We start from the raw sequence: 25,161 nt of genomic DNA on the forward strand, positions 1-25,161 counted from the left end.
GGAGGCTCAGGGGCAGGCGGGCATGTGGGCGGAGGGGTTCTAACAGAAGCTTCCCCCCAGCTCCCTCTCCAGGCCACCCTCCCCCTCCCCCTCCCCTCTCCCTCCCCTCTCCCTCCCCCGGCCCTAGCGAGGAGGGAGGGAGTAAAGGAGCCAGGCAGAGGACAGGGACCCAGTGGACTCCCAGCCAGCGGGCAGCTCCAGGCGAACCTGAGCGCCACCCGCCACCCGCCACCCGCCACCCGCGGTCAAGCTCCTAAGCAGACAGCACTGACTCCGCCTCATTGCCGGCCACAGGCCCGGAGGGACAGCCTCACCTCGGCAGCGGTCATTCAGGTACGGGTCCTCCTGCTCCTCCTCCGCCTCCGAGAGCTTAGCTGTGGGCACAGGCAAGGACACGTGACCACCCCAGCGCCCCGTTAACCCGCCCCAGCACCCCGCCTTCTCTCAGAGACACTGAGCAGTCTGTCTTCTTGGGCACATCAGGCAGTAATGCCCGTCTGTACCACGCCTAACAGCTCAGTATTCACTGTATCCTTTTAAAAAGAGAATGGACTCATAACAGTGGCCAGATCTCCAACAGATCCGTTCTAACAGAGGCAGCCTGGGCCCGAGGGCCTGGAATGTCCCGCCGGCCTCACAGCCTGTCACGCTGTCCAAATGACTTGAATATTTCAGCAAAGGCCTCTCGGCCTGCTGTCCACCACGTCACACCCCACACCTGCAGCAACGCACCGGGGAGCAGCCCACGCTGTGGGGGAACGTGTGCCCCCAGGGGCCGAGGCCCTAACCTGCACCTGCGCGTGGACTCACTGGGGAAGGGTCTTTGCAGGTGAGCAAGTAGGATGAGGTCATGGGGTGGGCCCAGAGCCAATGCCTGCACCCTTACAGAAAGGGGGCATTTGGACACAACCAGACACACAGACAGTGAGACAACGCTTGCCTGCTGGTTACGCCCCACCCAGGCCGTGGGATTCTATTACTGCCGGCCTGGGACGTGAAGACACTTCTTTTAGGCAGTTTGCCTGCAAAGCTCAACGTGGTGCCAGCATCAGTCGTCACTCCCTCGACTCAAGAAATAAAGGTGTGTGAGCTCTGCTCTGGGGCCAGCACTCCGCACAGACCAGTGTCCCACCAGTCGTCTGGCGGGAGAGAAACGGATTGGTCCTTCCGACTCCGGTGACACGGCCAAGGGTGGGAAGGAACACGTGAAAACCAAGCCGTCTGAGGCTGGGGACACGCCCACCAGACAGTGGTCACAAGTCAACCACAGCTCAGCGGCCATTACAACCACGCTGGGTTTCCAATAGCAACAGTACCCATCTCTGCGTAGGTGTCCTAGAGTAACAGTGTCTACCTCCATGCCCATGTGGCTTTCCTCTCCCTTCCACCTTTCTGGATCTTCTACACGCCCACAGCGAGCACATGATACATGCACAATGGAACAATAACCGTCATTTGGAAGAAACACCAGTAATTCTACTGTAAAATTCAATCTAACGTAACTTACACATCCTAACCGTGCACAAGGCATTCTTTCTCGGGAGCTATTCAAACCCAATAAGGGTCTCTAGAGTGTTCAGAGCACTGTCCACCCGGAGAGGAGCTAAGCAGAAGGCCTTGCGGGTGGACCCCTCTCCTAGGCTAGGAGGCTGGGCACCGTCCCTCGGGGCATTTACTCTTTAGGGACATTCCATTCACTTGGTGCCTTCAAGCTGGCAAAGACCAAGTCTCCTTCATGGGCCAAGCCCAGGCCAGGGTCTCCAGCCCCCGCCCTCCACCGGGCTCGTTTGACAAGGCCAGGAGGACTGGTGAGGAACCTTTGTCAGCGGGGTGCTGAGGGCATCAAGATGATCGGGGCGTTCTGTGGGAGCCAGCGCGCTTGCCATGGAAAGACTGCCATCCCTGCTAGAAAACGGATCCCGAACCTGCACTTCCCCAGCCTTGGTCTGCCAATCTGTAGAATGGGAATAACCAGGCTTCCCCAACCACCCGTGGTAAAGGAGCAGGGTTCTTTCCCCAGCCTTAGGCCAATACCCTGATAGCATGTAATAAAATCGAATTACTAGGGAAAGTAAGTTAGGAAAACAGACATTCGAACCTTGATTTTTTTTCAGTTAAACAGACATAATGGACTCGACAAATGCTTATAGAAGTTTCCAAAAGCTTGCTCTCAATTCTGTACTTATTTTGTCACAGGGCAGCAGGGGTCTGTGGCCCTCAGTGTGGCCTCGAGGCAGCACACAGTAAGCCCACAATAAACGCCGGCCGAGGGAGGAAGGCACAGCTGTGTGTGTCGGGGGGAGTGCTCACAGAGACTCCAAGGAAAGCCTGGGGCAAGGACCGAGCTGGGAAAAGGCGGGGGAGACATGAGACATCTGGAGCGGAAGAGCCGGAGATATTTATCGAAACAAGACATAAATCAACAAAAGTCCTCCCCAGAGACCAGAAGGAATTCTCCCCCAGGAGGAAGGTTCGGGTTTAAAGTAAAAATGTCATCTCTGGTTTCAAAAGTCAAGGAGCGGCTGGAATGTGGCTCCGATACCGAAATCAGCCCCAGGGCCGCGAGGGGCTGGGAATGAGAAACCAGGAGTGAAAAATGAAAGACATCCATCAGCCCACACCCTGGGCTGCCGGCTAAGCCCAAAGCCGCAGGGATGGATGACCTGAGTTAGGGACCTCGGGTCTGTGAGTCCTCCTTCCTAAGTCCTTCCTGCCCCCACTTTTAACTGGGAGGAGGTGGGGGGAGGACTCAGAGTGAGAAGGCAGCACAGCCCGCAGCAGGCTGGGGCAGAGGGCAGTGCTCCGGGGGTATTCGCATCCACAGGAAATCGCTGCATCAGGGGAAGAGATTATTAAGCAACCAGCGGCCTCCTCACCCTGGAACTCCAGGCCCGGAGGCGTCAGGGTCTGTCTGGCTGGGGACAGGTGGACGGTGGAGAGACAGAACCGGTGGACACAGGGCAGGGAGCTCTCTCAACGCTGCTCCTGGGGTCACACACCCTTCGCTGAGTAAGTATCTGTTATTTGCAAGAGCAGAGCCTGCTATTGGCGGGTGGCACCCCAGCCTCTCGTCTGCACATCATCGAGTCCAGATGGAGAGAGAGGCCAGCTCTCTCTCCTCTGCGTGTCGGCCATGTGACCTTGAGCATCAGGTCCTCACCGGGGACTAAGAGCAAGGCCAGCCACCCGCTCTGCCCAGGGCTGTGGGGGGACAGGGAAGAACTGTGGCCGCAAATGTGTCCGGAGCCAGGCAGGCACCACGCCGCCTCACACTCATCCTCCCTTTCAACCCCCCAGCCTTAGGGAGTGGGGCTGTCATTGTCCCCATTTCACAGATGAGGAAACAGAGGCCCGGATAAAGCAGTTTGCCGAAAAGACAGGTCAGGAGGGGACATGAGCCTGATTTGTCAGAACCCAGATCCCGAGCCCTCAGCCTCCCTCCAGGCAGGGGTCTCAGAGGAGGACACGCACAGGAACCTGCTCTGACAACTGCAATCTGTTTGCAGCTGAGTTAAAGGCAACGGCAGACGTGTGTGCGGACCTGCCTGTTGTGACGGTGAATTTTATTGTCAGCTCGGGGGGCCGTGATACCCCGCAGTTTGGTCAAACACTAGTCTGGATATCACCGCGCCGGGATTTTCAGGTGAGGCTAACATTCAAATAAGCAGACTTGCAGTAAAGCAGATCGCTCTCCGGAACGGGGGCGGGCCTTGTCTAATCCGGTGAAGGACGTAAGAGAAAGCCTAACCCCACCCCACCCCCCCACCCCCCAAGCAAGAGGGAGTTCTGCCGGCAGGCGGCCTTCGCACTGGAGCTGCAACCTCAGCTCTCGGGTGCCTGCCCTGCCCTGACACTGCCAGTGCCCACAGCTGTGCGAGCCAATCCCTTCACATACATCAGTCTCTCCTCTCCTCTCTCTGCATGCACACACACGCACACACATGCACACACACGCACACACACACACGCACACGCACACACATGCCCGTGCAATGGCTGTTTCTCTGGATGGCCCTGGCGAGCGCACTGCCCAGCGGGGACAGAGGGGAGTTACCTGTGTCCTGGAGGTGCCCATTGTCTGCGGGGGCCAAGTCCGAGGTCTCCTGGCCCTTGACGCAGCAGGCCCGGAAGACCAGGCCGCACTGGTAGCCGACCATGAGGTTGTACTCGCAGCTCTGGCCCTGGGCCTGGGCTGCCCGCCCCAGCAGGCAGCAGTGGCAGCACCTCTGCAAAGAGGCGGGATGGAGGAGTCAGACACCCCACCACGGCCTCTCCGCCCCTCCCATGCCCACGCCCCGCCCGTGCCCACGCCCCGCCCGTGTCCACGCTCCCTGGGCCGCTGGACACGTGCTGACCACCTCTTCTAAGCGGGGCAGCAGACAGCGAGGCAGGCCGAGCCACACATCTCCCAGGCCCCGCTCTGGAAAGGGACCTCCACGGGGCCAGTGCCGGGACTTGTTCCACGGGCCCCCAGCACCCCTGCCCTGCAGGCCCCACACCTCCAGAAAGAGGAGGCATGAGAGGGCCCTGCCAGGTCAGGGGGGCTCCTGCAGCTCCTGCGGGTCTGAGATTTCTCCCTGGGCCCAGAGCCCAGCCAGGACCGGGAATGTGCAAGTCTCCCTCCTCCCTCCGGAGGGCAGGGCGGTCCAGGCGCAGGAAGCAACTCCTGCATTTGAAAAGCCCAGGGCTTCAAACAAGCCCTCGGACCTGCAGAGTCGCTGCCTGTCCCCTGGACCCCGGCACTCCCCAAAGTCACACCTGAGTCTGGGACAACGTCCCCCTGGATGTATGGAGAGCTGCTCTGTCTTTACTCCTAAGTGGAGCCAAACTTTCCAAAGGCCCACAATGCGGGGGAGGGGGGGGGTGGCTGGAGGGGAGGACAGGGGCGGGGGCGGGAGGCAGGGCTGGGCCTCGGTGGCCTCCGTGGAGGTACAGGTCCTCCATCAGCCCCTCTGCTGCCAGGCGGGTGGCCCCTCCTCCACCTGGTGCCGATGAGTCACCCTTCCCCGAAACACACATCCCTCCTCCGCCAGCGAGACCTGTTCCGCTCCCGCTAGAATGTTCCATGCTCTTTGGACCTCCCTTTTGCTCACGTCTGGGGACACAGCGAGCTGCCTGGTATGTGCCAGGCAGACGGCGTCTGCAGAGCCAGCCCTGCCCCGGGAGGGACCCCTGGCCGTCAATCAGGCCCTGGCTCCCAGGCCCCTGGCCAGACCGCACCCCCCCACACCGGCCCTACCTCACACCAGAGCTGCCTCCCAAAAGTGCAACAGGCTGGGGGCGGCAGAGGGGCGCTGGGCCCTCCCTTCTCCACGGAAAGCTCCCCCCACCCCCCACCCCCGTCCGTGTGGAGGAGCCCACACAGCTCCTCTCGGGATCCAGGCCTCATTTCATCTGGCTCCCTGACTCCCTCGCTTCCTGACTGGGAGCAGGAAATGTTTTTTCCAGGGAATTCAGTTCATCACTGGGCACCTCCAGCGATGCCCCCTGACCAGGAACTCGCCAGCCCGAACTCAGGGCCAGTCTAGGCCCCACCCTCGGGAGGGGGGAGGTGGCAGCCTGGGCAGCTCATTCATTTATCTGCAGCTCCCAGTCCTGGGAACACTGTCTGGAGCGGCCCACGCCCACGCAGAGGTGCCCCCTTCCAGGACGGAGGCCCCAAGGACCGGCCTGGAGCCCCGGGAGGGTCTCTGTCCGTCACTCACAGCTTAGCGTCTGCTCAGTGCCGGACTCTCTGGGCCTGATGGACCCACTTCCAGCTCTGCCTCACCAACCCCTCTCCTGTGGGTCCTGAGAAGCCACTTTGGAATGTGGTCCTCTCTGAACCTCAGTGTCCTCTTTTAGGTGGTTATGAAGGTCATATTATTGGAGGCCTTAGTGGGAGCCCATTCTGAGCCCTGGAGGGAGAGAAGCTTGAGGACCCTGAGTGTGTGTGTGGGGGGGGGGGGGCCTTGAACTGAGAGGAGGTTCTGAAGGCCCTGAGCCCAGGTGACCCCTGCCCTGACCTCTGCTTGAAGGCCCAGGACCGGAGTCCTCAGGGCAAGGCTGGGTCCCTCCATCCCCACTTGCCCAGTGCTAGGCTGGGCCCAGGTGTTGCCCGGGGTTCAGTGATGAAACTGGAGGAGGTGGGGAGACTTGAGTGCCCCTCCCTCCTGGGCGGGGTCCCCTGCTGCTCTACAGGAGAGGGGCCGGAGCTGGGGGTGTGGGGGGGGTGCCGGGCCGCCCACTGATGGGCATGGCCGCTGAGCTGGCAGGGCCCGCACTGGCAGGAAGGGCGCACCTTCACGAACACGGCCTCCAGGCTGGCGTTGGCGGCGGGCACGGCGCAGCTGTCCTGCTCGTTGGCCAGGTTGATGCCAGTGGCGCAGTGCAGCTCCTCCAGCTGGCTGTGGCAGCACTGCTCCTGGACCATCCTGTAGGGGAGGGCAGAGCACTGGTGAGGGCCGCGGCTCTGCTGGGGGCTCCCAACCCACCCCCCTCTCACCCTGACACACACACAGCGCGTGGCACACAGGGTGCTCAGGAAGTGTTAGGAAGACTGAACACGGGGCAGGGTGCCTGGGGCCAAGTCAGGAGACCCAGTTGTCCCACCAGAGCCCCGATCGCCTCCCTGAGCTCTGAGCCTCACCCACAGAATGTTCCCATCTGCTTAAAAAATAAAGACAGCCTGCCCTGGCCGGTAGCCCAGTGGTTAGAGTGCCGGCCTGTGCACACTGAAGGATTGTGGGTCCGCTCCCTGCCCCAGGTGAGGCACGTGCAGGAGGCAACCAATGGATGTCTCCCCCTCACATGGATGTTTCTGTCCCTCTCTCCCCGCCTCCCTTCCGCTCTCTCTGAAAGCAATGGAAACATATCCTCAGGTGAGGATTCAAAAAATAAAAAATGCAGGCGTCTGCCTGCTGACTCTGGGCCAGACCCCTCATCCTCCCCCAAGTCGGATTCATCTCGACACTCATCCCCACTTTCCAGACTCGGAGGGAGTAGCTCCAGAGGTGGAGTAGCTTGCCCAAGGAGCAGAGTGGGGGGTGGGCAGGCGAGCAGGAGTGTGCAAGTCACAGGCGTGGCTCCCACCAGACCCTACATAACCCCGGCTTCGGCCCAAACCAGCCAGGGCAGGAGGGGCCACCGAGCGCACCTGTCCGGAGACCGTGGCCCCCCCCCCCGTGCCCCCCAGCCTCCCTGCGCTTCGGCCAGACCACCTCTGCCCTGGGCAGCAGCCCCAGCCCGCCCTTCCCCTCCTCCCCCCGGGGCTCTGCACCCCGCTTCCCCTGTGGTTCCAGAACGCCCTCCAGCTCCGGGATGGGCTTGCCTGTTGCTCATGCTTTGGGTGGGCTTGCAAATAACAGGCATTTCACTAACTTGTCAGGAAGAGCAACCAGATATGCGTCCGTCCGTCCGCTCATGCGAAAGCACTGGCTGAACAGGAAGCAAGTGCTGGCAAGGGTGCGGGAAGGGACCGCGTGCACTGCGGCGGGGGAGGAGGGGGCGCGGGCAAGGGTGCGGGAAGGGACCGCGCACTGCAGGGGGTGGGGAGGGGATGCATGCGGTGGCGGCAGCGCAGCGGTTCCTCAGAAAATGAGAAAGCGAACCGCCCTGGACCCAGAACCCCACTTCCGGGTGTGTACCCCAAAGCGATTTCGGCCTTTCCCGCCTCAGGGCACAGACTGATTACAAGAACCCTGTGGCAGGCCAGAAAACATGCATTTCTGCTGATCTGACCAAAAGTGGTCTAATTTTGATTCACTCACATGGGATAGCTATTGTGTTGCCTGTTGTCGTTTTTTTTGTTTGGTTTTTTTTTTTTGGTTTTTTAAAGAATATATTTTATTTTTTTTTACAGAGAGGAAGTGAGAGGGACAGAGAGTTAGAAACATCGATGAGAGAGAAACATCGATCAGCTGCCTCCTGCACACCCCCTACTGGGTATGTGCCCACAACCAAGGCACATGCCCTTGACCGGAATCGAACCTGAGACCCTTTAGTCCGCAGGCCGATGCTCTATCCACTGAGCCATACCAGTCAGGGCCTGTTGTTTTTTATGTGACATCTAAGGGAAAAGGGGGCAGCGCCCTGACTAAACAGGCAGCGGGGCCTGTTTTAAACGTTCCTGTGGCTGGTTAATCGCTGCCCCGAGGCCCTGAGCACCCCCACCCCCCCACCCCATCCCCGTCACAGCAGCACGCAAGCAGGGCGGGCCCTCCCCTCAGTGGGATCTGACTCGCCAGCGGAGGGAAGCCAGCCGGTCACAGAGGACAAGTGCTGCGTGCACGGTTCCGCTTTTCTATGGGAACCGAGTTCACAGACAGAAAGGCGGGTGGTGGGTGCAGGGGCCGGGCGGGGGAGGGGAGGGGGGGAAGGGGTGAGAGCAGGTGTTAACAGGACAGGGTTTGTTTGGAAGGTGAGAAAGTTCTGGAGAAGGTGGGAGGTACCAGCACGTGTACATGGTGGGCAGCGACCTGGCCAGTGTCGAGCTGCGGCAGGGGGACGCCCCCCAGATCTTCGTGCTGGTAGCCCCGCCCCACCTGCCCTGAAGGACACCGGCCGGTGCGGCGAAGGCCGCGGAAACGCACCTGCACTCCTTGGACTCCGAGGCGTAGGGCAGCGAGCAGGCCCTGTGCTGCGTGGCGGTGCGGTGTCCGTCCGCACAGCAGGCCTCCATGGAGACGTCTGCGCGCGCTGTGGGGGAGACGGGGCTGGTGAAGAGCGATGACCTGCCCCCACAGGAGGTCCCCTCTGACCTGCCGTGTCCCTCGGGCGGCGGGGGCTCCCCTCCCACAGCACCACCTGGAGGCCCTTCCTTCGGTCTCCACTCCAGCCCCAGGCTGGTCTGAGGCCGTGCACATCCATTTCTCTCTCTTTTTAAAAAACATATTTTTATTGATTTCAGAGAGGAAGGGAGAGGGAGAGAGATGGAAACATCAACGATGACAGAGGATCACTGAATGGCTGCCTCCTGCACGCCCCACACTGGACATCGAGCCTACAACCCGGGCATGTGCCCTTGACTGGAATCGAACCCGGGACACTTCAGTCCGCAGGCCAATGCTCTATCCACTGAGCCACACCAGCTAGGGCTTTTTTTTTTTTTTTTTTTTTTTTACTGGTTTTTAGAGAGAGGAAGGGAGAAGGATAGAGAGAGAATCATTGATCGACTGCCTTCTGCACACTTCCTACTAGGGATGGAGCCTGCACCCAGGCACGTGCCCTGACTGGGAATCGAACTGGTGACCTCTTGGTTCATGGGATGACGCACAACCACTGAGCCACCCGGCCAGGCCACGTCCGTTTCTTTAGTCACTCGACAACTCGTACTGGAAACCCACTGGGCCCCGGGCCAGACGCACACACCCCACTCGCTCCTCGAAAGGCCTAAACCTCAGCTAGTATCTCCCAAACCCAGTTCCCACGCCTGCAGCTCAGCACCCGGGGCCCCGCCCACACGCTGGACACTCAGACAGGGGCCTGCCCAGGTGGGGACCCTGTCTCCACGGTCCAGAGGGCGAGAAAGACGGGTGCGGCTGACAGAGGCGCGACTGAGCCGTCGTCCAGCCGAGCGTCGGGGCATCCAGGACACGACTGACCCCCTACAGGCCAGATGGTTGGTGCCACGAACCATGAAGAGTGCAGAATGGGGGGCCTGGAGGTCCCAGCGGGGCTGGTGCCCAAAAGTGGGACAACCGAGGACGGCTTCTCATGTGAGGGTGGGGGGGACCCAGCTGGCGAGTGGGGGACGCACACCAGGGAGGGAGGGGGGAGAAACATCGATGTGAGAGACACACTGATTGGCTGCCTCCTGCACAGGCCTGGGCTTAGCAACACCGTCCAGGACAGTTTCTGTTTTGTTTTGATTTTTAATTTTAGAGAGAAAGGAAGGGGGAGGGAGAGAGAGAGAAATATCAACATGAGAGAAACATCCATCGCTTGCCTCTGGGGAACAAACCCGCAACCGGGAACATGCCCTGAATATTCCAGCCAGCGGCCGTTCAGGGCCCGGGACGGCACCACAGCCAGCCGAGCCACCCGGCGGCCGTGGCCTTGCTCACAGGAAGGAGACAAAGGCGCCCTCGCCCTCGCCCTCGCCCTCGCCCTCGCCCTCGCCCTCGCCCTCGCCCTCGCGGCTGGATGATGCCTTGATGGCGATGGGAACCCGGGCTGCACCCCACTCAGGCCGCTGCCCCCCTGGGCCTCTCGGCTTACGGGGCGAGGACCCCACCGTGCCCCGGGGGGAGCAGAGGGGAGCAGGGTGCCCTCCGCCAAAGGAGCTCACGTGGCCGGAGCGTTCGCACCGCGGCCTCTGAGGTCAGATGGGAGGCCCCGGGGGGAGGGCATCCCGGAAGCGGGCTCTGAGACACCGTGTCCTGGGCTGCCGGCGCCCCGTGGGTGAGTCCCGCCAGGCCTGGCGTGTTTCTTGGCGCCGATGGCCATGGTGCTCTGTTTGGGCTCATTTGTCCTCCAAGGCCGGGCCCTCGGGTGGCCCCGGAAGGAGGCTCACTCCTGGGCTCAGCACGAGGCCCGACCTCCTGGAGCCCCGGCCTCGACTCCCTGCGGTCAACGCCACGGGCCCGTGCAGAGCGTCTGGACCACATCCCACGGGCAGGAGGGGACACCGCCGCTGCCCGATGACCCGCCCGTCAGCGCCTGGGAGGAGCTGGCCACCGGCCCTGCCACCCCGGGAGGAGGCCCTCACCCCAAACCCAGTCCCACAGCAGCAGCCGCCGGGGGCTCCCTTCCCAGGCAGCGGGACTCGGAGCTGCTCTCCGCAGTGAGACGGGCGGGCCCCGCCCTCACTCTCCGGGGCTCCCCAGGCTGGGGAGGGGGTCCGAGGTGGTTTGGTTAAGGTGACGGCGACCCCACCAGCCCGCCTGTCCTCTGGCCCCGGCTGACCCCTCTCCGTGTTCCCCGACGGTGCCGCTGGTGACGGTGGGAGCCTCGGGCTAGGGCTCAGATAAAACTGTCCTGGCGCCGCAGGCCTCCCAGCACGGGGCAGGGAGCAGGGAGCCACCCAGCAGGGAGCCCACGGCCACGGGACCGCGAATGCCCCTTCCTCCATCCTGCGCCAGTTCATCCAAGAAAAGCACCCACAAAACAGGGGGCCTTATCTGTCAGATAAAACGTGGCTGCGGGTCCCCCCCGCCCCTGGACGACAGGGACCCAGCCACGTGGCCTGACCCTGAGGATGCCCCCCCAGTGACCCCCATGCAGCCAACCCAGCTCTGCTGCCTGTGGTCCCCCCTCGCGGCTGCTCCCAGCCTGGCCCACCCCATCCAGTCCCAGCCCCTGCAGCCCCCTGCACCGCCCGCCTGGGGGGCCTCTCTCCCACACCCCGTGTGCGTGGAGCGCTGCCCACCATTTTCAACCTCCATCTGCCGGGCCCTCCCAACCACAAATGTCTTATGAGCTGGCCTGACCCTTGCCCTTCACGCCTGGGCCCAGGGCTGGCCCGCAGCCCATGCAGGTGAGTGGCTGGCTCTGGCGTCAGGCAGCCTTGGGCTCCATCCCGGCTGCAGTGCGTTCTTGCTCTGTGGCCGTGGGCAGGTGACTGGCCTCTCTGAGCCACGGCCTCTCAGCGGTGAGATGGGCTGGGAACACCCCACATTTGCCGAGAAGATGGATCGAGCGTCCCACTCAGCGTCCCAGTGGCTGGACCGTGTGACCCAAGGACGGAGGGGACTTGCTCGCCGATGCCCAGGAGAGGTGGGGGAGCCACAGGAGGAGGGGCAGCTCCAAGGCCTCGCTCGGACTGTGAGGCTCCGACCCCGAGGCCGGCTCAGCAGGTGAGAGCTCTGTGCCCGGAGCCGCGGGGACATTCGGAAAGGGTCCCGCCCGGAGCCGCGGGCACATTCGGAAAGGGTCCCGCCCGGAGCCGCGGGCACATTCGGAAAGGGCCCCGCCCGGGACTCTGGAGCTCGCGGAGCCTTCCTCTCAGGGCGGCAGAGCGGGGAGTCCTCGCCAGCCCCTGGGACGCAAGCAGCACAGGCTGCAGCCTGCAGAGCGGGGCGCCTGGGGGCGGTGCCTGGGGCCCGACAGAGAGAGAGCCCACAGCCACGCTGCACAGTGGCGAGCAGATGTGGGAGCAGATGTGGACAGAGCGTCCCCTCTGAGTGGCGATAAATCCCCGACACGCGATGGGCTCCTCTCATCCACCACCTCTCAGCCCCTCAACCCCTGTCACCGCGCCAGGCCCGTGCGCCCACTGTCCAGCAGAAATGGCCTCACTTCCAACCCACGCCCCCTCCCCGGGATCTGTCATCTCGGATTTTTCAGCCTCAGGAGTCACCAGCTCCGACTGAACTGGGACATGACTGCAGGTGGCCGCACGCGGCTGCCCACCTGGTCCGGGGGTGGAGGTGCCCCTGAGGAAGCAGTGGGGCCGCGGGCTGGGCTGGAACCTTCCCTCTCAGATCCCGTCCCTCTCTTCTGAGAAGCTTCAACGGAGCACTTTCAACCTCTGGTTCCGTAACCTCACTGTGGGTCAGAGCCACCAAGCGCAAAGCCAAACGTAAACCAAAAAGAAACTCGTGCAAAACCTTGACTCCCATGCTGCAAGGGAAGGCAATGTGTGGGTTAAAACCGCCCAGCCCAGCCCGGCCGGCATGGCTCACTGGTTCAGCCTATGAACCAGGAGGTCACAGTTCAATTCCTGGTCAGGGCACTCAGGAATTGTGGACTCAGTTGTGGACTCAGTCCCCAGTGTGGGACGTGCAGGGGGCAGCCGGTCAATGATTCTCTCTCATCATTGATGTTTCTCTTTTTCCCTTTCTCTCTGAAATTAATCAATCAGCGCACACACACACACACACACACACACACACACACACTAGCGGCCCGGTGCACAAAATTCACCCATGGGTAGGGTCCCTAGGCCTGGCCGGCGATCAGGACCCATCAGGTTCCCCGCCTCCTCCTTCCCTCACTCCCTCGGCGCCCTGAGGCCACCACTGGTCGCCCTCCATATTCTGCGCCGCCCCCTGGTGGTCAGCATGTCACAGTGAGCGATCGAACTCCCAGTCTCCCGGTCGAACTCCCAAGGGGACACTTTGCATGTTAGCCTTTTAGATTCATAGAAGAAAGATATTTTAAAAACTGCCCAGCCCAGGCCCAGCTCCCCTCCCCTTAACCTCAGAGCCTCCTTTCTCCTCCGTGGCAGGGGCAGGGGCTGGGAGATCCGTGCACTAACCCAGGCTAAGAGCTTCCATTAGAGCCACAGAATCTCCAAAGTAAGATAAAGTCACGGCACCGTGAGGAGAGGACATCCTGTTCTGTCCGAACCACACACTCCCCCAGGCTGATGTGAAATCCAATGGCTGACACGCCCACGCCACCCTTCTCAGGAAACAGACACACCTGCCCGAAGTTACCAGGGAGCAGGCGGATGGCAACAGCCTGGGTCACGGTGCAGGTACCACTTGCCAACGCGTGAGCGGCTAACACACACCTTCTTCCAGGTGAACAGAGTGCTGACGCTCGTGGTTCAAGGAGATCACGGTCGTGGCGAGCGGTGGAGACGTGGACGTGTGTTCCCAAGAGCCCAGGTGCCCCTGGCAGTCGGAGGGATCCTGCGCCACTCCTCGGGCGGAAGCTTCCAGAACATCCTGCTGGCTGTGAGCATCCCAGGGCTCTGGGGAGCACATGATTGGCCCCTGAGCCGCTGAGGTGTACGAGCCAGGCTGCTTACTGAGCAGCGTTTGGTGGGACAGGCCCGGGGCCCACAAACTCCACCATGGGGAGCAGGTCCAGCCTCAGTCTCCTCGTCTGTGAAGTGGGTGGAGGAGGCAGCCTGGAGTCAAGCTCAGGCCTTCCAAAGCCGCTCTGGACGGACACTGGTTCCACTGGACGCAACGAAACGAGACAGCAAAGGACAAGGGCGCCTGCCCGCACGGCCAGCCCGGGTCCGGGTCCGAGGCTTCCTTTCACTCCGAGACCTTGTCCTTAGACTCCGGGCAGCGGAACGTCCTTTCTGTGCACGCTTTGCTGCCATTCGACGGGTGGTGGGTTGGGTCTCTGCTTCCTGTTTTAAGTTTCTCACCTGACAGCGCAAACTGACCAGCTCTGTGCCTCGGGGAGGGAGGTGTGTCAGTGGCACCAGCAGGTCCTTCCTCGGCTCAGCGTCCTGGGCTCCAGCTCACACCTCAGAGGCCAGGCCGGTGTTTGGGAATGTGGTCGCACCCGGGTGTGTCCTGGGGGAGTGTCCTGCGGGCTCCCGCCCCAGCTGCTCCATGGGGCACTGTCTAAAGCTGCAGCAAAAAGTCCGCGGGTCCCCCGGTGCCCAGCACCCACACAGCCAGGAGGCCTGAAATGCAACGGGGTGCCAACCACAGAGATGCCAACGGGAAATCCCAACCAGACAGAACCGGCGACACTCAGCCCCCCGCTTCCAGGGGCCCTGACCTCAGAGCCTGGGCGGCCAGCGGGACCAGCCTGGGCCTTCCCGCGGCTCTCCGGGGTGGCCGGCCTCATCTGTACGTTCACAGTGCCAGGCTCGGAGGTGGGGGCGACGGACGCAGAGGTGACAAGGAGACAGGCCAGGGAGACGTTGGGCAATTGGCGCGGGGTTGTGTCCCTGTGGGTCTTGATCCCTTGCAGGTCTAGCGTGAGGGCACCCAGGAGGAGGCGGGGCCCTCACACCCGGGAGCCTGCCCCTGTCACAGGCAGACGGGCTCTAGCACAGAGAACCAGCAGAAGGAGGCGCACGAGAGCAGCTCATCCCCGGGAGGGAAGGAGGAGCAGCGTCCACATGGCTCCCTCCAGCAGCTCGGGCCCCGGCAGCGACTCCCGTGACCAAGGCAGTGGACGTGAGCACCGTCCTCACGCCCCTGCCCCCGACATCTCCACAGCAGCCCACCCGCAGGCCCAGCCCCTCTGGCCGTGGGCCTCCACCTGTCAGGGGGCTCTGCACCGGGCTTTCGGAAGCTGGACCTCCAGGGTTGGGTGGTCCTGGGCCCACCCTCTCCTCCACTGGCTCAGTCACACCGACGGCAGGTCAAAGGTCCCTTCCTCCGGGAAGCCCTCCCTAACAGGCAGATGCGTTCCCTTTCCCTTCTGGTCTCTGCGGCCCGCACTTCCCAGCACGCAGCACCGATAATCAACTGTGTGTGCACTGAGGGCTACCAGGAGGGCTGGGACGGGCTGTCTCATTCTGCACGCGCCCCAGGCCTGTCCCCAGCTGGCACTTGCCGAATGTCTGTGAAGGAATGATTGCACCAATGCCCTCAAGGGACCCGAGCAGTTCCATGAAACGGGAGCAGGGAGAGGTTAAGCAGGTACCCAAAGCGGCCTGAGAGTCTGTGGGCACACCCCCATGAGACACTGGGCATACCCCAGTGAAACGCTGGGCACACCCCCATGAGACGCTGGGCACACCCCTCTGAGACGCGGGAGGAAACAGTGGCTTCTCTGAAACGGGACTTGGAACAATTGAGACTTTTCCGTGAGAAGCTGTGTGAGGTGGTCGGGTCCTGCAGGATGCTACGTGAGAGCCCAGCTGCAGGTGTGAGCCTGGCAGAGCCGCCGAGCAGCTGTGCCTGTGGCCACGCCCTGCCTCTCCGTGCGGCGTCCTCGCCTGCGCGGTGGGGACAGTGACAAGAGCAGCGGGAGTGGGAAGTGGACAGAAGCCTTCGGGCAAGACGAGAAGCGAATGCAGGCAGCAGAGCTTCCAGCACGGAAAGGAAAAGCAGGCCCGGGAAGCACAGGCAGACACTCAGAGCAGAGCGCCACCTAACACCCCCTGCAGCGGGCACACCCTGAAGGCGTGAGCGACCTGTGCCTCCCCGCTCTGAATCGCCCGCAGGGCTCTGACCCGGCTCCCGCTGCTCCCCCCCCCCCACCCCCCCAGGTCTCATCCAGCCCGTCTGTGGGCCCAGACGCCCGCATTTTTGTTTCAGGTGCTCTCCCAGCCTGCTCCACCTGGGTGTCTAACAGGACGCTGAGGGGGTCCCCACAGAACTCTGATGTGCCACCCGCCCAGCCCTTCCCGTCGTAGTCGCTAACCAGTGACCACCATCCACCCAGCGCTCAGGCCAAAATAACGGTGTCAGCCTGAACCCCGCCTCCTCCGCACCCTCCTCGCCCGGCCCCTCAGCACGTCCGGCCCACTCGCCCACCAAACGCCCTAGATCTGCCCACTCCTCTCCGCCCCCAGGCTGCCACTCCTCCAGGGCACCTTTGGCCCCGGTCCCTGCGGGACTCTCTGGCTTCCCCGTCTCCCGGGAGCCCACCCCTCACCGCAGTCCAGACTGACCTCCAGGCATGAAGTCCGGTGACTCCCTCCCTGCGCCCAGTGCACTGAGCACGAGCCCACAGGCCGATGCTTAAGGCCCCTCCTGCCTCACCCACCCCTCCTGCTCCCTCCACTCCTCCCCAGGGCACACTGGCCTTCCCCATCCGTTCCTGAATCCCCAGAGATGACTCATCCCTTCCCAAATTCCCCCCGCCATAAGCCTGGCCCCTGGGACCCCGAGGCTGGTTCCTGGTTCTTTGCCGCTAACCAGGACCCGGCCCTGGAGGGCCCCCCCTGCCCGTGCGCTGTCCCCTCGGAGTGGCCGGAGCGGCAGTTGGGCACAGCACAGCACACACCCACATCCTCCTCAGGGGAGAGGGCTCCGGGCCCGGCCCTCAGGGTGGAGTAACCCGCCCGAGCCCACTGGGGCCCGGAAGTCTCCCACCCCCGCCCGGCCACGGCCGCACGGCCCTCGGGCAGGGTCACCCGGCCAGGCTGGGGGCAGCGTCCCCAGAACAAGCAGGAACAAGGCCTGAGTAACGCCCAGGGCCCTCCTCGTGGGGTGCTGGGCCTGCCCTGCTGCATCCGGACCCGGACGGCCCAGCGCACCTCCCTCCACAGAGGTGCCGAGAAAGGCTGCCTCTACCCCGTGGGCAGTTCCAGAGCCAGCAGCCCCTGTGCCGGGGAGGCCACACGCCAGAGAGGCCCACATGCCCAGGAGGCCCACGTGCCCAGGAAGCCCACGTACCAGAGAGGCCCACATGCCCGGGAAGCCCACGTGCACAGGAGGCCACGTGCACAGGAGGCCACATGCCCGGGAGGCCCACGTGCACGGGAGGCCACATGCCCGGGAGGCCCACGTGCACAGGAGGCCACGTGCCCGGGAGGCCACGTGCCTGGGAGGCCCACGTGCCCGGGAGGCCCATGTGCCCAGGAAGCCCACATACCCGGGAGGCGCACTGTGGCCTCCGGTTCCTTGGGGTGAGGGTAGGGGGCTCCATGCCCCACCCAGCGGGCAGCGAGGAGGGTCTGCCTCAGGCCACGCCCGAGGAGAGGCAGGCCGAGCCGGCCGCTGACCTCCACCGAGGCAGGTGCCGCCACCCTGGGGACCCTCCTGCCAGGCCCGCTGCAGCCCCTCAGAGGCCCAGGGCGGCTCCCGCTCCGAAGGACGCCTCTCCCTGCACAGCCTGCCTTGGGAGACAGTGCTGGCCGGCCCAGGGGTTAGGAGCACGGGGTCCCGCGTCCTGGTCCCCTATTTAGGACCCACATTGACCGGGAAGCTGCCTGACCCTCTGGGCCTTGGTGTCCGTCCTGTCAGATGGACGTAACCGTGTTCCTGCTCCTGCGACGCTGAGGAGTCCACGAGTGGCCGCTTCCACCGTAATGACTTCCTCGCGCAGAGCACGCGTTCCTTCCGTATTTAAGGAACCAGAAGCCGAGAGGGTATGGGGGTCGGAAGGCTCTCGTGAGTCACTTTGAGAATGGGCGCCAGTCTCCCAGCCCCTTCGAGTGTAGGACCCTCCTGACAACACGGGGACAGCGGGGCGACAGGCCCCGGCCCCTGCTGGCCCAGCCTCGACTGCAGCCCCGCTGGGGGTGGAGGAGGTAGCCGGTGGGAAGAGTGGCGGCCAGAGACGCCAGCCCTGGCCCCCAACCTGCGACAGCGGGTGACGTGGGACAGACGGCTGAGCCTCCAGCCACACCCTCTCTCCTCTGAGCTCCCTCCAGGGTCTCTGATCCCAGGAAAACTGACAACACGGGTGCCCTCCCGCCATTGTATTCTGGGGCCGCACCACAGATCATGACAAGAAGCCATACAAGCCCACACAAGCCCAACTGTTACAATTCACTGTTCTGCAAAAGGAAAAGCTTTCATTGTATGAAACGCGCTGGCAGACAACTGCCCCTATGAGAACTGGTCCATAGAACTTCACCTGCAGAGCTGCCCGCACCCATGGCTCACAGAGCCCCACCTTGAAGGAAGGGGGGCTGCTGACGCCGCCGCTCAGCGCTGCGTGCTCTCCAAGCTCGAGGAGGGGGCAGAACTTCTGGAAGCTTCCTGGAGTCCCACATTCTCTCTCCACCCTGGGCCTTTGCCCATGTCATTCCCTCTGCCTGGAGCACCCTCTTCCCACCTCTGCCCACCAACCTAGCCACTGCCTCTGCTCCTCACACCCCAGCTGGCAGGCTGCTTCCTCCAGGACGTCCTCCCTGACTCTGCCAGTTGGACTTGATTTGTAATTATCTACTCTTTCTGGGTCCCCCAGGGGATGCGCCCACGGGCGGAAGGGCCAGGCCCTAGACCTGGGATGGCGTCTGGCACAGAGCTGGTCCTCGGTGGATATTTAGCGACGGGAGGCCTGAGGGGGGCTTTGCTGGCCTTCACCAACACGGCTGCGGCATTTGACAGCTTGGGGGAGAGGACACTCGTCTCCCAGGAAAGGGGACAACACACGGAATAATGCAGCCACGGGGCACCACCCTCTTCCCTCCCCCCCCCATACTCAAGGCCGCCTGAGACTGGTCTCCTTTCTCTCCGTTAACCAATGAGAAAACCTCCAAACCGCCCCGCGGGCTGTTAGCTGTGGTGCCTGCTAGGACCTGAGACAGGGAGCCATGCCCGCCCCCAGCCACAGTCCAGAGTTGGGGAGGCTCGGGCAGTGCCAGGAGGGGGCGTGGCTTGGAGCTGTGAGCCCCACAGAAGAGGTCCCGGTGCCGCCCCACAGGCCCCCCCGTCTCATCTCCACGCGTGCGGTGCTCCTGCGGCCCCCACAGCCCGCCTGGCCCCCCGCCACGCTCCTGGGCGCCCTCCAGGACCAGCCGGAGCAGCCACGGGCTCGCAAGCCAAGTCCTCGCTCCTTTGTTCTCCTTCCCAGCGACTGATTACAGGACTTTCTCTGTAATCAGCGGAGCCAAAGGCCAACAAAGTCTTGGCAAAAGCACAACCCCCTCCTCTCCACTCCCTCCCACCCCGGCTCTCGGTAAATCCCCCAGACAGAGGGGGTGTGGTGGAGGGGGTGGTGGCTCGTGCCCTTGGGCACGACCTTTGTGGCCAGGTCACCCAGTGAGTTTCAGCAGATGAGCTAAAGGACTCTCGACTTGCTGGCTTTTCCTAGAATTGCTTTTAAACTGCTCCAAGGGTGGGACAGTGTCACCTGCCCCTCCCGGGGCTCCGGGACCCTCACTGCTCTGAGCTCACAGCCGCAGGGAGGAATCGGGGTCCAGTCCTCGGCCCCTCTGTCCCCCAGCCAGAGGCACCCTCTAAACTCAGAGGGCCGTCCCCAGGAACAAGGCGGCGGCAGCTAGGTGTTCTCATCACGGGGCCATGGAGAGGGTTCCTTGCACATGGAGGTCAGGGCCTTCTCCATGAAGAAGATGGCTGTCCCCACAGTCAGGGCTACTGTGCCACCCCCGCCTAACAGACCCGGGGTGCCCTCCGCAGCGGGCACGGCCAGGCCGCAGGGGCACCTGCTGGCACCGCAGGCAGGAAGACAGCGATGGAGGACCTGGGCCTTACCTGTAAAATGCAGGCGTCTCAGGCCCCTTCCACTTCCACAGGAGCTTGTGTGGCCCCCAATCCGAGCCCCCCACCCCGTGCTTTCACTCCAGCCAGTGGTCCCTTGAATGCCCACCTGCCCACCTGCCCACTCACTCCTGCCCAGGCACCGCCTCCTCCAAGAAGCTGCCTGCGGCCCTGCGGGGTCAGGAAGTCTCTGCTGTCTTTGCCCAGCCCTGCACCTCCCTGCACCATCTCCCCCAGGAAATGTGCCCCAGGACATGCCCAGGATGGAGCTGGTGCCCCAAACAGCCAGAGCTCCCCAAAGGTCAAAGGTCGGACACAGTCAGTGAGCCAAGACACTCCAGCCAAGCCCCCCCCACACACACCCGCCCCGCCCCTCCAGCCCCTCCCTGAGCCCCAGGCCAACACAGCTGGGGCAAATGACCTTTGATCAAGGACCAGGAGGGTCACCTGAGAGTTAAAAGAAACTCAACAAACTCAGAGGTGAAGACCTCTGGGACCCCAGGGTGGTCCCCTGACTTTGGAGGGGCTGAGGGCGGCCACCAGAGTTCCAGCAGCTCCGCTGAGCCCGAGATAAGGGGCCTGGCTCCAGGGGAACAAAGCCTCCGGAAGGCTGGCCTGGCTGATAGCTGATAAGTCAGCAGAGAGGTCAGAGGTCATGGCTCTGATGGGAAGGGCCTTGTGGTCCCCCACCCCCACCCCCAGCCCCAGGAGCTAGGCCTTGAGGATGCCACCATCCCTAGGGTGTCAGTCCCGGGCGGGGGGGCTCTCGGCCAAGGGTCTGCTGGTGGAGACTCCATCCCCTTGGCATCTGGGTGGGCTTGGAAGTGGCCTGTCCCCAGCCCCGGCTGAGAAGGGAGCTGGCAGAACCTGTGTCTGGGGGCCTGTGTCCAGGGAGGGCAGGCGGGGGTTCCCCCACACACAGCTGTCACCCTGACACCTCAGATCGCTCCCTGTCTTTCTGGCTTCTTCAGGTCCACCCCCTGCCCAACCCCAGGTTCTGTCTGTGGGACAAGTTACTTTTCTCCACCTCCCAGTCTCAGTTTTCTCATCAGCAAACTGGGTACAACAGCCCTTCCCTGGGGTAGAGGTGGGCGTGTGCCCAGATATGCCCCAGGGCCCTCCTGTGCAGAGAGCGTGGCACCACGGAGCTAGGCGCAGGCAACCGGCTGACACTTCCTCTCCCCCACCCGCACCTTGGCCTGGACGGCGGGTGGGCACTGGCACTAGGGTGGGCATCGTGGGTGCGAGCTAGCCTGCAGGAGGAGGTGCTTGTGGGGGTCCGTCTTTAAAACAAGCCCCTCCAACAGCAAGGTGTTTGGGGCCGGAGCTGGGAGTGGGTGTGGGGGTGGCAGCGTGGCCAGGCCTCGGGGCCACAGGGCGCCGCGCGGAGGGCGCACCAGCTCGAGCACCGCCGGCAGCTCCAGAACTTCCCAGGGGCGCGGGGCTGGGTGTTCGGGGGACACTCCCGTGGGGGCCGTGGACCGGGGCGCCGCTCCCACCCCGCCCCGCCCTCCCGCCCTCCTACCTGGGGCCGCCAGCAGCGAGAGGCCGGCGAGCAGCGGCAGCAGCAGCGGCCGCGGGGCCGGGCGCGAGGGCGCGCGCTCCATGGGCGGGAGGGCGGGAGGGCGGGCGGACAACGGCGCGGGGCGCAGGCACGGCTCCGGGGCGGCGCGGCGGGTGCGCGGGGACAGTGCGGGGTCCACGCTCCGGCCGAGCCTCGCAGCCAACGCGGAGCCCCGCGGCGCCGTTCAATTATCCCGCCCCGAGGAGGGCGCGGCGGAGGCGGGGCTGCGGGCGCTGGCCCCGCCCCCAGGCCGGCCCCCGGGACTCAGGCCCCGCCTCCTCCCGCACCCGGCCCCGAGGGGCGCGCAGGCCCACTGGGGGCGAGGACCCCAAACTTCTTCCTGGTGGGGCCAGAGAGGGGGACGCATTCGGGCGGGAGGCACCCCCCTTGCCCGCCGGTGCAACCCCCCCACCCACCCTCCGGCCCAGGGCGGGCTCCCGTCAAAGGTCAGCTCCGCGGGACTCCGGGGAAGGGCGGGTCCCCGGGGGTCGGAGGCGCATTCTGGAGAGGGAATAGGGGCGGTGTTTCCTGGGGGGCTCCCCGCGGGACGAAGCCTCGCGCGCCCCGTCTGCTGGTGACCCGCCCTCGCCCCCCCCCCCCCCACGCGCGCCGTTCACCCAGAGATGTGCAGGGCGGTGGCCGACCCAGGTGCGCCCCAGACGGGACGGCCCGTCGGGAGAGGCCGGCACTCGGCCAGCATCCCCACCCACGCGGGTGGAGGGCCGTGGACCCCACCCGCGAGGAAAAGAGGTTGGGTTTGCAGGTGGGGAGCAGCCTTCTGCGGGGCCTGCAGGGCCACTTCTTTTTAAAAAAATACATTTTATTGATTCTTTACAGAGAGGAAGGGAGACGGATAGAGAGTTAGAAAGATCCATGAGAGAAACATCAATCAGCTGCCTCCTGGGGATGTGCCCGCAACCAAGGTACATGCCCTTGACCGGAATCGAACCTGGAACCCCCGAGTCCGCAGGCCGAGGCTCTATCCACTGAGCCAAACCGGTTAGGACAATGGGGGCCACTTCCTTGGGAAGGAATTCATGGCTGCAGCCACCCGTGGTGCCGGCGTCTGTGGGAACCATACATAGATTTATTTAAAAAAAAAAAAAAACAGGAAGGGAATGCAGTGAAGGTGCGGATGATGGGGGGCGACCCACAGGAGCCGTCCGGAATGTGTGGGCCTCGCACCCAGAGAAAGGCCGCGTGCCTGTGCACAGGGCAGGAGCCTGCCCCATGGTGTTCACAGCTGTGTCCCTGGGCCGCCCATCGTCAGTCAGTGGAATGAAAGGGGGGCGGGCAGTCCTAGCCGCGTGCTCAGTGGACAGAGCGTCAGCGTTTGGACTGGAGGGTCCCTGTCTGATTCCGGTCAGGGCACAGGCCCAGGTTGCAGGCTCGATCGCCAGTAGGGGGCGTGCAGGAGGCAGCCGACCCATGATTCTCTCTCATCATTAATGTCTCTCTCTCTCTCCCTCTCCCTTCCTCTCTGAAATCAATAAAAACATATTTAAAAAGAAGACAGGGGCAGTGACACCGTGCAGAGCAAGAGCGGAGTGGCCTGCTGGACACCTCGGAAGTTCCAAAATGGAGTCACTGTGACCACGAGGGTCGTGTCCAGTGCTGTCAGGACCGAGGTGACGTTGTAACAGGAACGCTGGAGTGTGGCTGTGTCCCCAGTCGCGCCCGGAGCCCTGCCGACTTCCGCCCACCAGGCAGGTGCCACGGGTGCTGGTGCCACGGCTGCGGCTGCCGCCTGACTTGAGACCCACGCCCTCCGCCACCTGTGGACGCCGCCAGTGACCCAGACATCCCACCAGATGCTCACTCCCCTCCCCTCTCCGAGGGTAACCTGCGAGTGACTCTATTGGCTCATGGGGAGGCCTCCACTAATACACCGGTGATGTGGACAGACCCGGCGGGAGTGAGTGACTTTTCCCGGGGACACTCCATTGCTCACGGCACACACCTCGGAGCGCCCCACGGCTCTGAAAGCGACAGCTCTGCCACCCGTGCAGCCACCGCGTGGCTCTCAGGGATCCGTGTAACAGCACAGCGGACGAGAAAGAAGTCTCTATGGGAATTCTGTCTCAGAACGACAAAAACAGGTGACACGTCAGGAGAGTGGTGACCGTGGGTGGGTTAGCGACTGGCACAAGGAAGCTGGGGGAGGGGAGTGCTGGTGGTTAGGATCTGTTCTTTTTAACTGGGTATTGGTTACCAGTGGCTCCATTTGTGAAAATTTATGAAGCTGTTCACATATGATATGTCCCTCCTCTTTATTTTTTTAATATATTTTTATTAATTTCAGAGAGGAAGGGAGAAGGAGAGATAGAAACATCAATGATGAGAGAATCATTGATCGGCTGCCTCCTGCACACCCTACACTGAGGATCGAGCCCGCAACCCAGGCCGGGCAATGCCCTTTTCTGAATGCATGTTAGATTTAAAAATCAAAACCAAGCCCTGGCCAGTGAGGCTAAGTGGTTAGAGCATCGCCCATGCATGGAAGGCTCTCGGGTCCAGGGCTCATACTGGCTTGCAGGTTTGATCCCTGCCCCAGTTGGGGGAGGCAACCAACCCATGTGCCTCTCTCACATCGATATTTCTCCTCTCTCTCTCTCTCTCTCTCTCTCTCTCTCTCTCTCTTTCCCCCACTCTTTCTCTCCCTTCCACTCTCTCTAAACATTCAATGGAAAAATACCCTCGAGTGAGGATTAACAAAACAACCACCAAAAACAAAAAGGAGCAACTCCTCTCCCCCCAGGAGCCTCAGAACTTCGAGGCTCCAGACGGGGGCCCCTTGCTACCTGCCTCCTGGGTGAGGCGCTTCCCAGAAGAGGTGGCCCGGACTGGCCCCTGAAGGCGAGCAGAAGGGCGGGAAGGGTTTCCTGGGCAGAGGGAACAGCATCTGCGAAGGCGAGGGTCACAGAGACCCTGGGCAGCTCAGGAAGATTGCCTGGTCCATTTTGGTGGCCTGGGGCCCAGGCGCTGTGAGGTCCTGCAGGAGCTGGCTGTGGGATGGAGGCAAATGAGACTCATCAGTGCTTGGCGGTAACTGTGTTTTTAAGCCCCATAAAGAGGCTAGAGTGCCGAGAAGGCGCGGGAGGTGCTCAGACGTTACTTCCTTAAAACTCAGGGCTCTCGGGGCTTCAGTGGCCCCTTTCTCCCGGGGCTGAGAGGTGAGGTCGTGGGCAGATTCTCATGACAAGAGGATCTGGGATTTCAACCCAGGACATGGGTCTCCCAGCCCCAGGCGCCTATGGAGGGTTCTGTCTGTCACTGAACCCCCCGGCGTAAACATTCCCCCGTCAATTGAAACGGCATCGCACAGCAAGCGAGTGACAGGATGAGAGCGGTGCACACACACGTTCACTTGGCCGTGTCCTTTGGGGGTTATCAATCAGGCAGCGGCGGAAACCGCGAGCCCTGGCTCCGCTCCCAGCATGGCTGCGCCCCAAGAGCCATCGCTGCCCAGAAACGCATTCGCGGCGCTGGCAGAGGCACGGGCCGAGTGTGGCTCTCGCCTCCTCCCCGGCTTTGAGCAACATCTTGGTTTAATCTGGGCCGTCTCCACGGGTGAAAGAAACGGGCGTCTCGTTGCTCCAGCGCGTCTCTAACCACCACGGAGGCCGACCGGCGCTTCCCACGCGCTTATTAGCGTTCGCATTGCGTTCTGTGTGACTTCCTTCATGACCTGCACTCATCTGTTCTCGTAACAGCAGGATTGTTTATCATACAGAAAAACTAAAAAAAATAAATCAATAAAGCTCCTCCAACAATGGCCTGTTTGCGGTGCGGCCATGGGCACCCTGTGAAAGACCCACTCGGAGGCCTGCGTGGAGTCTGAGCTTCGTGACCTAATGT

At 62.9% G+C, this 25,161-nt stretch overlaps 1 protein-coding gene across 2 annotated transcripts in view; it reads right to left on the minus strand.

Moving 5' to 3' along the window:
* Positions 1–21,471, minus strand: part of FBLN1 (fibulin 1) — a 69,911-nt gene extending 48,440 nt beyond the window's left edge. The window contains exons 1-5 of one of the 2 annotated variants that reach the window (XM_059681369.1): positions 21,265–21,471; positions 8,571–8,676; positions 6,281–6,413; positions 4,055–4,226; positions 315–374 (exon numbers count right to left, since the gene is read on the minus strand). In XM_059681369.1, the coding sequence (XP_059537352.1) occupies positions 315–374; positions 4,055–4,226; positions 6,281–6,413; positions 8,571–8,676; positions 21,265–21,346 (553 nt within the window). In that variant the 5' untranslated portion in view covers positions 21,347–21,471. The remainder of the gene's footprint in view (positions 1–314; positions 375–4,054; positions 4,227–6,280; positions 6,414–8,570; positions 8,677–21,264) is intronic. The other variant, XM_059681370.1, reaches the window with a different exon arrangement.
* Positions 21,472–25,161: the final 3,690 nt, after the last annotated feature.

Source organism: Myotis daubentonii, chromosome 2 (genome assembly GCF_963259705.1).
Source record: "Myotis daubentonii chromosome 2, mMyoDau2.1, whole genome shotgun sequence".
Taxonomy (NCBI): domain Eukaryota; kingdom Metazoa; phylum Chordata; class Mammalia; order Chiroptera; family Vespertilionidae; genus Myotis; species Myotis daubentonii.